This window comes from Phalacrocorax carbo, chromosome 6, assembly GCF_963921805.1.
Source record: "Phalacrocorax carbo chromosome 6, bPhaCar2.1, whole genome shotgun sequence".
NCBI lineage: Eukaryota > Metazoa > Chordata > Aves > Suliformes > Phalacrocoracidae > Phalacrocorax > Phalacrocorax carbo.
In genome coordinates this window covers 16,046,588-16,061,615 of record NC_087518.1, presented here as the reverse complement: position 1 = coordinate 16,061,615, position 15,028 = coordinate 16,046,588, and the positions used below count along the sequence as shown (strand labels likewise).

Below are 15,028 nucleotides of genomic sequence, written 5' to 3'. Positions count from 1 at the left end.
GTAATGACATTGTGCTGATGTTTTTCTCCAAAAAGAGGAGAAGCCGTCAGGAGCAACAAAGTTCTATGCCTTTCCAAACTTAGTTATAAGGAAAACTTTTAAGAATGGATTATAAAAACACTGACTTTGTTCTTTTTAGGTTTGTTTATACTTATCTTATATCCTTCCTTTCTGTACACATCTTTGTTTTGTTTTGCATGAAACAACTGCATAAAAATTAAATCGGATAACATCCCATAACTTGAGACTACATTCACTTAGAAGTTATGTAAGCCATTACAAAACCTGAAGGCTTTACCCACTTAGAAGTCACTTGGAATTAGAATAAAGTAATTAACTTACTGCTGTATCCTAAAATAAAAAATTAAAATTGCATTTTATTATTTTTCAGGCAATCAACTGTTACCTAATAGATAACAATGGATTTATTTTAGTCTCTGAAGACTATAGACAGGTAAGTGAAAGATTTTTATTCAACATGCAACACATTGTTGTGATTTAGCCCCAGTCAGCAACTAAGCACCACACAGCCGCTTGCTCACTCATCCCACCCCAGTGGGATGGGGGAAAGAATTGGAACAGCAAAAGTAAGAAAACTCATGGTTGAGATAAGAACAGCTTAATAATTAAAGTAAAATAGTAATAGTAGTAGTAGTAATAATAATAATAATAATAGGGAAACAGTGAGAGAGAGGCAAAACCCAGGGGAAAAAAAAAATAAGTGATGCAACAGCTCACCAGTCACCAAACAATGATGACAGTCCCCAAGCTGCAATCACTGCTTCCCCCAGCCAATTCCCTCCGTTAATATACTAAGGATGATGTCATATGATATGGAATATCCTTTGGCCAGTTTGAATCAGCTGTCTTGGCTGTGCCCATTCCCCTTCCGGCTTCTTGTGCACCTGGCAGAGCATGGGAAGCTGGGAAAGTCCTTGACTAGTTGTGAGCATTAACTAGCAACAACTAAAACATCAGTGTGTTATCAACTTTATTCTCATACTAAATCCAAAACACAGCACTATACCAGCTACAGTGAAGAAAATTAACTCTATCCCAGCCAAAACAATGACAGTATCTACCCCTTAATCCATACTATTTACATCATGCTCGGGTCCTACACTATCCAGTACAACCTCATTAATCACAACCCCCCTTCCCATCCTTTGACATAATACACACATATCATTCACTTACTCTATGGAGCACCCCTGTAAAATGACTGTCAAATATCCACAAATGTCCATAAAATCTCCACTGAGTTTATTCAGTTCATGACTTTGGGCTCCATCTATTGTAACAGTCTTTCAGGGCAGGAGAGATGGTGTGTGTGGCATTGGATTGTTGCATGCTGAAGTCAGTCCTTGTTCCATCACCGCTGCACTTTAGTCTGTTTAATCAAAGTTCATTCTTCATTAATTTTGAAGATTCCTACTGTGATACCATTGATATGGCATATAGCAACCACAGAAGTGATGACATACAACATTATATAGCAATTAACATCATACCTTTCAGTTCACTGGCTATTTTCACCCAATATCAAATCCCCTTGAGGTACACATTGGACTCCTCCACCCTCCCGCATCACCCACCAAGTACACCCAGGTCCTCAAGCAAAAGCAATTCTACAAATGGTTTTGCCTTTGCCCAAGACAGGAATAACCCAGACTGTTTTCCCCAGCATATTTTTTGTGTGCACTACAGGGACTCTATCCCCTTCCACAGTACGTAAGGGTTCTGATTGGGCAGGGCCAGCTCGCTTGGCAGATCCCCTGGTGCTAACCATGTGGCTTTTGCTAAATGTGTATTCCAGTGTTTAAATGTTCCACGCCCCATTGCTCTCAGTGTATTCTTTAACAGTCCATTGTATCATTAGATTTTCCCAGAGACTGGTGCGTGATAGGGGATGTGATACACCCACTCAATGCCATGCTCTTTGGACCAGGTGTCTATGAGGTTGTTTTGGAAATAAGTCTCATTATCTGACTTAATTCTCTCTGGGGTGCCATGTCACCATAAGACTTGTTTTTTAAGGCCCAGGATGGTGTTCTAGGTGGTGGCATGGGGCATGGGATATGTTTCCAGTCAGTGGTTCCTTCCACCATTGTAAGCACATGGCGCTTGCCTTGGCAGGATTGTGGGAGTGTGATATAGTCAATTTGCCAGGACTCCCCACGTTTATATTTCAGCCATCATCCCCCATACCACAGAGGCTTTAACCTCCAGGCTTGCTTGATTGCAGCGCATGTTTCACATTCACGGATAACCTGCGCAGTAGTGTCCATGGTCTAGTCCACTCCACCAAAACCATGACACGCATTCATATAAAACTGTTTTTTAAATAGGCCACTATCTTAAAATGTTAGGGAATTAGTAACATAAAATTTAAAAACTCCATTCAACAAAGAATGTAATTTGTTTCTCACAGGAGCTCAGTTTCTGTCTCCCATTGGGTCAGGGTCTGCTATCAAACTCATAAAAGATCTCTTAAAGGGCTTTTTTGCTGCAGAAGTGTCTGTCTCCTGTGAGACATTTTTACCTCAAGAAAAAAAGATTCTCTGTGGCATTTTTGCCACATGGAAAGGTTGGGAAGGGAGGGAGGATGCTGGGGACACAGAGCTTTTACATTCAAACTTGAGATAATTGAATCTTACAGAGCTGTTAGCTGAGGAGCTTGTTTTCTGAAGTGGATTACAGTCACTGAAGGATTAAAACTAAGTACTCAGCTTCACAACAGAGAGAAGAAGGATCATGATTAACGAGAAGATCATTCAAAACAATTTGCCTTGTTTTCATGGAAAATTATTGAAAAATGAATGTATAGTAGCTCAATCCTGCCAACCTTATGAAGGAACCATCACAATTCTCATTAACTTCTGCCTGAAAATTGCTAGGATGGTGCCACAATTATGCCAAATGTGTCTGAAGCTGAATTTCTTTTCTGTGTTGGGATTGTGGATAGGAATATCCACACTCCTACTTAGCCCTCAGGTGAATCAAATTTGTTATGACTAGGTTGGCTACTGAGAAACAGCTATCAGAAAGAGCTCTGGGTACTTGGAAGACTGACTGGGGAGGATGGCACTTGAAGTGAATGGCAAAGCAGAAGCCAAACTGAGCATTTTGCTTTTAAATTAAAAGCTTTAGTTATTGCAACCTTAAATCTGACACTTCTGAAAATAAAAAATACAGATGTTTTTCACCTTTGGATAGCAAAAAAGTAATTGCATGTTTCCTTGTGATCACTCTCTCCCTGGCTCCATTTTGGTGGAGACTTTGAAAAGTCTATTAGCACATAATGAACAAGGGAAATACATTTTTTCTGTAACTATTATCCTTCAATTGTGTACTAGACCATTAACTGTTAAGCAAGCTGTACTGTTATGCAATAGTAATTCTTCATGATATGTCTTTTTATATGCAAAACTGAGAACTGGAATTGATTTTGTTTTACTTTATGAAATTTATTGCTTCCATCCCTTTAGAATGTCAAGCATGTTCTGAATATAATTCTAGGATGCACCCAAAGAATAACATGAACTAGAAATGTAACATTGCTTAAATATTAACTGCATTATGTTGAAGAAGCTGTCTGGGTTTCTTCCCCTTGTATTTATCAAACCTGTATTTTCTACTTAGTTTAGCAATGACCTAAGAAAAATACTCATTGCAGAATAATCTTGACACATTTAAAACATTTTCACATCGTTATTCCCCCTGTTGTTGTTATTCACAGGTACTTGATTGTGACCTGTGTAACTGATTTGATAGTTGATAGTTGGCTACAGCCAATATATATGATTAGGAAGAGATTTTTCCTTTGGTATGTTACATGATACATAATCCTGTGAAGAATATAGTGTAGGCAACTGTTGGACCAGAACTAGGCTGGAGATATGTTGTGACCTAGTTTTTTTTGTTATGATGGATCTAGGCCTAAGATGGACAGTAAAGTTGGCTCTGTTTATATAATGATATAGTAAGATTATGATAGTTTAAGATTATAATAGTAAGATTATGATAATTACAATAGTATATGTTTATTTTTATATGTGTACATATGTATACACTCTATTGTGGATAGAGAAAGGGTAGGGAAGCGGGATGATGCATTATCAGTTACTCACCTATCTGGGGTTGCTTCAGCACTGTTTTTCTATGGACTTTCCAAAAATGACATGAACTGCTCTAAGAATCTTGTTCGGGGCCAGTATAATTCTTCATCTGAATTGCAACTAAATCATAATGTGTTAAAAATAATTATGATCTGGGTGTTACTGCTTTGGGGAAGAATTAGCATTTACAAATGGAGCTTTTGTAGAGAGAACTGTCACTGAAATGTCTTTATAAGACTGAAGCACAACTTGATAAATCATGTTTATCAGTATCTAAGGCTATACTAGTCATTTATGGTTTGGGCTTTTTGACTCTGACTGCCTGTTCAATAGTTTGGATAATCTTTCTTCGTCAGTCAGCTAGGACTATTGAAGCTAGTGCTTTTACTTGTATAAGCTACAAATGTTGCTCTTGTTTCTAGGAGACTTTACACACCCGCATGTTTTGGAAAATGTTCCAAGTTTCCCTTGAGGTAAAAAAGAAAAAAAGCAATACTTGCTTTTTAGGTGGAGGAATGCCTTTTTTTGGCTAGGGCTGTAACTTTTCTGCCTGTGAACTCCCAGGTGCATACTTGAGGTCAGCTAAGTTCCTTGTAATGGAATTGGGGTTTAGTTCATATAAAACGTATGGAATCCATGCAATTTGAGAGTGTAGTGCCCTTTACCCCCATAAATTGTGGGATTTCTCCCTTTAAACAATTCAGAGAGCATACCCAATCCTTCTGGGAGTTGAGGCTCTAAAAAAATGTCTTCCCAAACTAGAAAAATGCTGTACATGCAAGATTTTCCACTGTCATATGAATGGCTGCGGATGATACAGTCACTTCCATATTACATACCAAATTCATAACATGAATGTTAGTTTTCTGAACAGAAATTTATTTTTATTAATCCGCATCTACTGAACAAGGACAAAATGAGTAACTCATCAGGCTGAGTGGTTTTAAGTATGAAATGACTCTGAATGGAGTTAAAATTTATAGGATTGATGAAATGGACTGTTCCAGCTCCTTAAACAGGTCATGCAGGAATTATAAACAATGCTTTTTAATGACTGTTTATGAAATCCTCTCACGACCTGTTTATCTCTTTTTTGAGTAACATTTTAATCACAAGGGTTTGTGATCAGATTAGTGTGTTTTCTTTACAAGCTTTAGGTTTAGATGGCTTTTATTTCTTATATTAGATGTTATGTAATGTACCTCAATATATTGTTTAAGCTCTCACATCTGCTCAGGGGTAATAACGTAATCCCTATAACTTGACATGACTGTGAAGACCTCTTCAGTTTTTATGTAGCAGTAGTCCTGAAAACCTATCTATATAACTGTCAGAGCCACTCTTGTCAGATCCTAGAATATGCCAGTTTAAATTGCATCCAGTGTTGTTTTGCATTTACCTACACTTCTGGTAATTTCTTATATTTTCCCCTCACAGACTGGTTACTTTTTTGGGGAGGTTGAAGGGGCTGTGATGAACAAGTTACTAACAATGGGCTCCTTTAAGAGGTAAGAATTAACACAACTTTCTTTCTCTAAAGAAAATATTGTTAACAAAAAATGAAATAAACCCGAAGTCATATAATAAGGGCAAGATTGGCAGTGTGGCTGGATTCTCATTTATACCTCTTTTCCATATGATCTGAGTGTAACTTGGTGCCATACACATTGAATGCTAAAAGTATTGGAGACCGCCTTCAGTGAGTTTCTTGTTAATAGAACAGTTTACTACAATGCTAAAACTGCGTGCCTCTCCTGTTCCCGCGATCCTCAAGTGGAAAAGGGACTGGGCCAAATCTACTATTGAGCAGTTTTAAATGGCTCTAAAGCAAATAATTGATGCAACTTTAAACGTTTTAACCTGTAAAAAGTTGGAGATTGCTCAAAGTATAGGCAGTTCAAAATGCCCTACAACTACAGGGAGTGTTCTGCCAGTAATTCATTTTCATCACATGCTAACTCACCTTTGAACATTGTTGTGACTATTGACCTGATCTTACTATCATGATGACAGTAAGAACTAATAGTGATTTTACGTTGTCCTTTGAAATTAATTATGCATCCTGGGGAAGTAAGAAAGAACTTTTCCCTTTAACTTGTAACTCAACACTGGAGTCTTCATGGTTTTCACATGGTCTAAGAACTGTCCCTTACCTTTTTGTCCTCTTACAGCATGAGAAAAATGCTGGCCATTTCACACTTTTCCCTGTTATTCTCCTGTGTATTTGTGGTATAAAGAAAAAGACACATCACTGATCCCATGAGCCACTGAATTTAATTATTACATGTGAGGATACATACAGAGGCTCTCAAACAGATGGTTTGTGTGCTTCCTTGGTAAACCAGCTCTCTTAAAGGCAGAAAGCTTTCTGTGCTGCCTCTGTGCATTATTCCACTCCCAGTAAATGACTGACCTGAAATGGAAAGATCAATCACTCCCTGAATCATCCCAAATCCTAGTTTTCTAAGGGTGGCAACCTTTTTGTGTTTAGCAGTACATTCTTAGCATATGCTGTAAAAGGAAGTAAAGTAATACATATTTATAGACTGGGTTCTAAAATGAAAAGATCTTTTTATACAAGAGATGAAGCATTTTATTTAATGCAGACAAAAACATACAATCAAAATCAAGGGATAATGCTTTAATTTGTCCCAATTTGTCTTGTCCTGCCTAGCAAAGCATTTTGAACAGAATATGAACTGAAGAATTGGTGGTAGTAGGCACCACCATAGAGAAAACAAAGACTGCATGGCTCAAGTAGCCCATCTAAACTGCAGTGGGCACCAATTTGGCATGGATCATTGGCTTATAGTTTTGCTGGTCTTGAGCTTCAAGGGAGTTACAGATAATAAAGCCACTAGCTCAGTGCAACTGAGCTGCACACTAAAGAAAATGTAAACACAATGAGCCAATTATTTAAACACAATAAACTGGCCATTGCCAATCAACTGAAAATGGAAGAGAATCAAAGTGGTGTAATTGCACTAAATGAGCCACCTGCTTTTCTTGCTGTACAGCAGATAGCTCTGTGCAGCAACAAAAAAAATAAAAACCAAAACTGTCTTTGAGCTGTGCTACATGAGGCCTTTAACTCCAGCAATATGAAGAAAAAATCTTTGCTCGTTCTCATGAAAAAGAGTCAGGCACATTTACTATATTTTTAAGATTACTAAGTTGTTTGGGTGGGGTTGTGTTTTGCTTTTCCAAAATTTAATTTATATGAATTAATATAAATAATAAGAAGTAAAGAAGAAAAGCACTGAATAATGCAGTGGCAAAATCTATTCCCAGTACCATTTCCCTGAAAGCACAACAATCTAGATATTGCATGCATTATACTTATCATTGCTGCTCTTACCATAGAGATAAAATCAGAGAGCAAGCTCTGTTCTTTAGCTTTTTATTCTGATAATATCCAGAGCCATCCTTTCTTGCAATTTGCCTCTTATATGGCATTTACTGTCCAACAGGTGAATTATATAGCTTTGCCCTGTTTGATCTGGTCTTACTCCTTTTGTGTTTAGTTTAGAAGTAGAAGATTCTACAGTGCCTGATCTTCATGGCAGAAGACTTTACTAACATCCCCAGTAACTGTGGGGATGGGAGTCCTTTCTTCCTTTTGTACCAGTAATCTGAGTGGCAGTGCAGACATGTGCTGCCACCTCACTGATTAATGCCAGCTTTCAGGCTTTCCAGCCACAAAAGGAATGAAATAACCCTTTGTGCGTTCTCTCAACTACCGCTAATTTGGAGGGATATAGAAGTTCTTTTTATGATTGAGCTGAAAGTGTTAAACAAAAGGGGGTTGTTTGCTGCTAACTATATTTCTTTTCAACCTGCAGCAGGATGAAATTCAATTTTTGTGTTCACTGTTTATTTTTTAAAGTGAACTTAAATACCTCCTTCCCTCCTCAATTTCTTTAAACTCAGTACTTCTTTTGAATAATGTGTACATATGTGTGTATGTATATTTTCTTAGTTTATGGGGTTTATATTCAGGGAGAAAAATTATATCAGTGCCTCCACAGCAACGTGACATGTTCTATGATTTCATTTAGCAAAATGATGTTTATCTTATACCCTGAATATTGCACATGGTTAAATAATTTAAATATCATTTAAATTTATTATTAAATAAATTAGGATGTGCTTATGGAAAAGTATCTGCTTCACATAACTTAGAAAAAAGGTTTTTTTATAATTTCCTCAGCACTTTGTTTACATTAAAACAGTGGAAAACATAGATTCAACTGCTCAAAGGATTAAAATCTAAAAAAACCCACATTAACATCAGAAAAATTAAGGGCTATTGGAGCAATGAGATCCCCAAAGAAATGAACTTAATAAATCTGTAAGAGAAAATTAAGTGTCTCTTGACTTCAAAACACGTTCACCCTTTCCAGTAGAAGGAAAACTGAGCAATTCTTTAAGACAAATAAGGAAGCAGCATCACTTCCTCTTAACACTTCTGTTTCCACTGGGCATCCTCTTGGCCTCTGAAGAAAAATCTATGCTTTGTTATTTATTTCATCATGTTGTCAGGATATATGACTGAAATGGTGCACCCCTGAACTCCAGCTCTTCCAGATCCTAAGGCTCACTGTAATAAGTTCTTGTTGCTTTGAGAGCTTCTCTTGTTTCTCAGTTTTTCTTGCTCTGTTCCTTTATCTTTACTTACATGATTCTCAGTGAATAATGCATACTGTCTGTGCCCTTATGGCACCATACAGTCTAAATCCTTCACCTGTGTTCTCCGAATGCATGCACATGGAGGCAGACTTTCATCTCTCCATCTTGCTTTGCTTTATAAGCAAAACCTAACAAATGTTTTGCCTCCAGGTTATAAGATAATATAAAAATTCAGAACTCTCTACTAAGCTACTTGCAAAGAGCAGAACATATTTAAAGCCAAATCATGAAAACAGTAACTAGTCGCTCACCAACAGGAGACGAATTTCCACTGAGGCAGCACAGCCTCCAAATGAAGCACATCTTTCTGTTTAGTTTAGGTCACTCTTTCTTATTTAAGCATTCATTTTAATAAGATGTTATTGAATTTTTGGTGAGGTGTTAAACAGACACATATTTTTACAGTTGTTGATTTGACCTTCTATTAATTTGGCAGTGTTTCTGAATGTAGATGTGTATTTTGGAGAAGATCAGTGATAGACTGAAGGAACAATTCAAATTGGAGTTAGAGGATTTGGTATTAGACAAATGCAACTTTGATGTAGCAGTTCTGCAATGTAGCAGTTCTTATAAGAAATTTTCCCTATCTTTAGGGATGATTTATCTAGTAAAGGAAAAAGTAAGCTCAAAATAAACCCTATGTTTATGGCATAAATACCACAAAAAATTGTCAGGTAGATGAATAGGCATTTTATTATATGGGCAGGCAGAAGACATTCAAGGTAGGAAAATGAGCAGACTATTTCTAATAATCATCATCTATATTTGCTGTCATGTGCACTGCAGAGTGTGTATAAGGCCTGCACCCTTAAGCTTCAATTTATAAATGAATAATATATAATTGTACTGCCCTGAAGAATGACATTCCATTTTCGGCAAAGAAACATCTGTCAGAAAGGCAACAATATAGCAGCCCGTCTAGTACAGGTTTACAAGTAGGTATAAAAGAACCAAATCTGTCACTTCCCTGTTGTGCTTACCAACAAGAAGAACCCTGTTCTGATTTTATTTATTTTTTTTCCCCATTTACCAGATGTGCATCTGGTACCTGTGCTCTGAAGCTCCCACACTGCTGTGTGGTATGTTTTCTGCTCATATTTTGTCCATGTGACATCTAAGATTAATGTCTTAAAACTGTTTGAGCATAGTTAGACTTTGTATCTCTGTAAATATTACCACTAATTTAATGCAGTGTATTAGTATATGGGAATTGTTTTACCCACTTGAGGAGAAACCCAGGCATGCATGATATCTAAATGAGTTGTCATTCTGTATGCTAGAAATACAGGTTGAGTTGTAGGTTTTATACATGTTATGCTTTGGAGCACCTTAGCATCTGGGAATAGCTGAACAATAAGGGCAAAGACATGTGAAGACAAGCTTGTTTTGTCAAAATTCTGTAATTTATTTTTATGCTATTCACTGATTTTCTTGGTGGTGAAAGGTATTAGTCTGACAGCTTCTGGACGCTAATAATTTGTCTGTCAATGAAGGTGGGAGAGCCAGAGCAGCAACAGTACAGGGTTTCTTACAGTGTCCTAACACCTCCCCACAAGGACCCCCTCTAACTTTAGAAACTAGTTTACTCTTCATACCATTCAACACTGTCCCTCCTTCCCCTCTTTGTGAGAATGCCAGACAGGCTGCGAACCTTGTGGCTGAGTTAATTAACATCTTACAACCAGAAGTGAGCTGTAGTCATCATTAATTTTTATGTAGACTACTAAGTAAAGCATAGTGTCAATAATTAGGGCATCCTATATTATTGGCTTCCCATGCTTGTTTTTTTTTGAGCACTTCTTCCTGTTTTTTTTAAATATTTTTTTTTAATGGACTTGATATTTATTTCCACGGTAAGAAGCTTATTACTCCTACACATTATATGAAAACTCCCAAATGTTGAACAGGTGACAAAACATTTGAAATTTTATGCATTGAAGATCTTTCAGCTGTGATAATTGTCAGCGATGGTATTCTACACTACCAAGTAGAAATCCATAGGTGTGCTGAAAATCTAGCTGAAAGCAATAGAGTAGTTCTGTTAATGTAGCCTGTGCTGCTGGTAGGTCCTAGAAGTTTAATTTTCTTGAACCAGATATGTACTCAATAGTAAGTACATTGCAAAGTACAAGACTGGAATTTACTATCAGGAAATTGACAATAAAAAGGTTTTCACTAAAATGTATTTGGCCCCTGAAGTTATATGCAATGGAGGTGCACGTTTAGGTTTTAGTAAGTTATTTTCCATTAGTTAAAGATAGTTGCACATAGTCCATGTTTGTCCTATGACTGATGTTGAAAACAATTGCTCTGTAGACTTCAGTGACCAGGTGTGGAAGTATGGGCAGTTAACAGCATGGTGATGTCAGAAACTCTCAAGCACATTATCCGTAGCAACAGCAAAGCTCTCCTGTGAGATGCTGTAATAAATAGCATGGACTTGGGCATCTAGATGGACTTAAAATTAGATCATGGGAAACAGGCAATTATGTTCACTAACTATAGTCAGTTGAACAGGATATGGTTAGCTGCAAACAGTTATTTAAAACTGAAATACAATCACTTCAAAAAGGGTAATCTGGAAGCCTTTTCTTCTGCAACAGTGAGTTAAGTCTGTCTGAGTGGGAAGCAAGCTTATTTTCTAAAATCTCAGAAAGACATTAGCAATAAAATAACACTCTGGAAATGACATCTGAACACAGAAAAGCAGCACAGTGGCTTAGGCCACTGTTTTGACTACAAATACTATAGTAGCCTTGATAAGGAGTAAGGCTGGAAGCATTTACCTTCCAATTACATTTACAAGAATAGAAATAAAACAAAACTGGATTTGAATTTGAACCATTATATGGGCCTTTAATACCATTCATAGTGACAGACGGTCCAGAATTTATTCACTAGGTTGCAGTGTTCAGATTTCAATGTGGTTATGGGCTTCATCCACTGATCTTGGAAGTGTATTGCAAAATTCCTGTTTGTCTTTAGTGTGGAAGAATCAAGTCCTTTTAGATCATTTGGCAATAATGCTTTTGCTGGTATATCTTGCACAGCCTGTGTTATAGTTGTTAGAATCATCTTTAGAAACTTTCAGATAGGGGTTGAACCTGCCCACTTTGAAATTTACTGAGACGGGAATACATTGTTCAAAAAAACAGAACTAATTTCAGGCTTTTGTTAAGAAATTTATGCCTGCCATGTGACTTGCAAAGTATTTTCTCTTTTTTTTTTTTTTTTTAACGTGGATATTCTAGTTTGTCCCTGAACCAGAATCTTCACAGTAGAAACGCCTTCAAACATATTTACTAAAACTAAACTGATTGTAATACCATCCACAGATGATATTCAAGCACTTCCAAACAAAAATTTTCCAGCGTTCCACAATGATTTTGAGGTTGTTTATTATAACTCTTCCCCTCTGCTGTCACTCTAAAGTTTAGTATTTCCCTGTGAAATGAATTATTTTTTAACTACATACATTTTAACGTTTTGTTCCTCTTGCTTATAATACAACCTTAGCTTGTTGTATACTCCCTACGATACAGTAAGGCATTCTACAAAAAATATAATCTAGCATGTCAGGGCACGATGTTAATTGTATTTCTGATTATTTGTGTGAGTCCATATTTCAATCTTTTAATGACTTTTTATCTTGGAGCATTTAAATAAACTATTTTATCTATTACAATGTAATAATTACATAGGAAATGTAATACAAGTACAAATATTGAGGTGGGAAAGGCTTTTTTCAATATTTAAAGTGAAGTTCAAATTATGACAGATGTTCCACATGACACACTATGATAGTATTTGATTAACACTTCTTAGCAGAATAATTAAGTCCACAGACTGACCAAGCAGTTCTGGTGTATGAAATTGAAAGTTGAGAAACTGATTGCACTTTCAAACACCAAACAGTCCCCAAACTTACTATACTGAAAACCCATTTACAAATAATAAAGGCAAAACTGAATGCTATTCTACTTGTAACACTAGGTATTGAATGAAGCAGGATGGGACCATTTCATCCATATAGAATTCCTTGACTACTCTGCAGAGAGCACATTAACATCTGTAAGCTGCCCTTGTCTGCGCTTATCACTTGCCACCATCACTAGGAGGTCCAAGTGGACATGCAACACAGTCCTTGGATCTGGAGGAATAAAACAGTCAAGCCAACCAAGAGTGGAAAGGCTGAGCTGTAGGGATTTCCTTACAGGGGCTGGATTCTGACTATGGTTAAAGGGGGGAAAAAAATAAAGGAAAAAAAAAAGCTAGGGAAAGTGGTGTATTACTGCATGCCACACAGGCAGCACAGCTTACACCATGTACTGCTCTGTTTGTCTTGGCAGATCTGTGTGCGCGGATCTGGCTGTGGGCGTGATTCTGCCAAATATGGTCAGTGTTCAACTTACACCCATGTTTAGGTCTCTAGTTATGCGTTTGTCTACCATGTGCCTCTCTCTGCCAGTCCACAAAACAATGGCTTCCTAGCCATTTCTATTCTGAATATAAGATAAAATTACTATTGTAAGCAGTATGACCATGTACTAAATGTTTAGTTGAAGCTGCGAGATCCGATATATTAGATATTTTGCCTGTAAGCCAAAAATAAAATATAGGCATAATAAAGAAGCTTTTAGTGATGGTTGCTGTCACAAAATTAGATCAGAAAAATTATATACACTTTCTACCACAATGGATTATGACATTTTATTGGTACAGGTTGCAAGGTTTCATGGCATGCAGTGCAGAATGCCTCATGGTGATGCTGAATGCATTTCATGACCTACTTTTGGCAGCTTCTGGGACATCCTTTCTGTAGCCGAATTTGTGTGCTCTCCTTTCCTCTTCACTTAGAAGCAAGGCACACATTGCAAAATGTTGAAGTCCCATCTCATGCATCTATAATAAACCATCTATGTCCAATTGTGTTCCGTTGTCCCTCTGATGATGCAAAAGACAAATGGATATGTACAAATAATACTAGTAACTTCTATATATTTATGCTTGTTGCAACTTATCAGCTAAAGATTCTTTACATCTGCTATAGATGTTAAATGCTTTTTATGTGGATGGATATAGTTAATGAATTGTTCTATGGACAGACAGATTTAGAGAAATAATCACATTTCCATATACTATCTCTGAGTTCTGGATTTTACATTTAGATCTCTGAAGTGTATCGATGATGAGTAAAATCACAAGCAGAAAGAAATTTCCCTGTTTACTATGCATCTGAGGAGGCTTCTAGAATATGTTGATTACAGCAGGAACTTGACATGGAATATTTTGCCCTCGTGAAAAGAAGCAAAAGTAAACCCAACCTGCTTCAATTACCTATACTGTGAATACACTGAAATTTGACCTCTCTTTTCTTTGGAAGCAACACCGTGTTTTTACAAATTAGTTGTGCACTGAGAACTGTAGAAGTGTCTTTTTGCCTTTACTGGAGTTCAGGAGTGGTCTGTTGTAAGAAGCCCCTCAAATGCATAGGTTCTTTCACTTTCTGGGGCTAAATGTGCTGATCTCAGTCCAGAACCAATTGTTTCAACATCATGTTGAATGTGTATTTTCCTCCTCCTCCTCGCATTGTTTATATCATTGTGTGTTACACTGTATGTGTATCTTCCCTGGTTTCTCCCAGTTACGCTTTTGCTTTGTTCTGTAGCCTGATAAAATCCTTACAAAGTTTTCACAGTGTTTCTTACCTTTATTCTCCTTTGTGTAACCTGTATTTTAATGACCCCTCTTCCCTGCTGCTGTTACAATTTTTATTTTCCTGTCTACTTTGTGGGCAGACTGTCCCATATCATAATTTTTATTCCACTGTGTTTTCTTCTTTTAGTCAAGCAGTTTTCTGTTCTTCTCTGTAGAATTACTCTTTATGACTACCAGGCCATGTGTAGAACAAACAAAGAGAGTAGCGACAGTGCCCATAGCTTACTGGACGTAAGTATAGTAAATTTTCTGAGCACCTTTCCATGCAATCATCAAAGAAAATTGTTGCAAATATCTCATGGCCATTGTAAGCCCATTATTTTGACGTGGAATGCTTACAGCTCTTGCCTTTAACCTAGTGCGTACAACCAATGGTTCAGTATAAACAAATACAAAGTGCTAAGCATTTTCAAGTTCAAATACTTACACAACAATTTTTAATGCTGGGCCACCATTTCTGAGGTTCTGTCAGAATGTTCTTTGCACTATATGAATCCTCCTTC

At 37.0% G+C, this 15,028-nt stretch overlaps 1 protein-coding gene across 2 annotated transcripts in view; it reads left to right on the top strand.

Annotated features, from left to right (window-relative positions):
* Positions 1 to 15,028, top strand: part of CACNA2D3 (calcium voltage-gated channel auxiliary subunit alpha2delta 3) — a 491,034-nt gene that overhangs the window by 447,289 nt on the left and 28,717 nt on the right. Inside the window, exons 30-33 of one of the 2 annotated variants that reach the window (XR_010373325.1) lie at positions 392 to 454; positions 5,556 to 5,626; positions 13,157 to 13,202; positions 14,681 to 14,756. Coding sequence is in view for 1 of the 2 variants with exons in the window: in XM_064453883.1 (XP_064309953.1) it covers positions 392 to 454; positions 4,541 to 4,591; positions 5,556 to 5,626; positions 14,681 to 14,756 (261 nt within the window). In the remaining variant the exon portion in view is untranslated. Of the gene's footprint in view, positions 1 to 391; positions 455 to 4,540; positions 4,592 to 5,555; positions 5,627 to 13,156; positions 13,203 to 14,680; positions 14,757 to 15,028 lie in introns of both variants that reach the window. The other variant, XM_064453883.1, reaches the window with a different exon arrangement.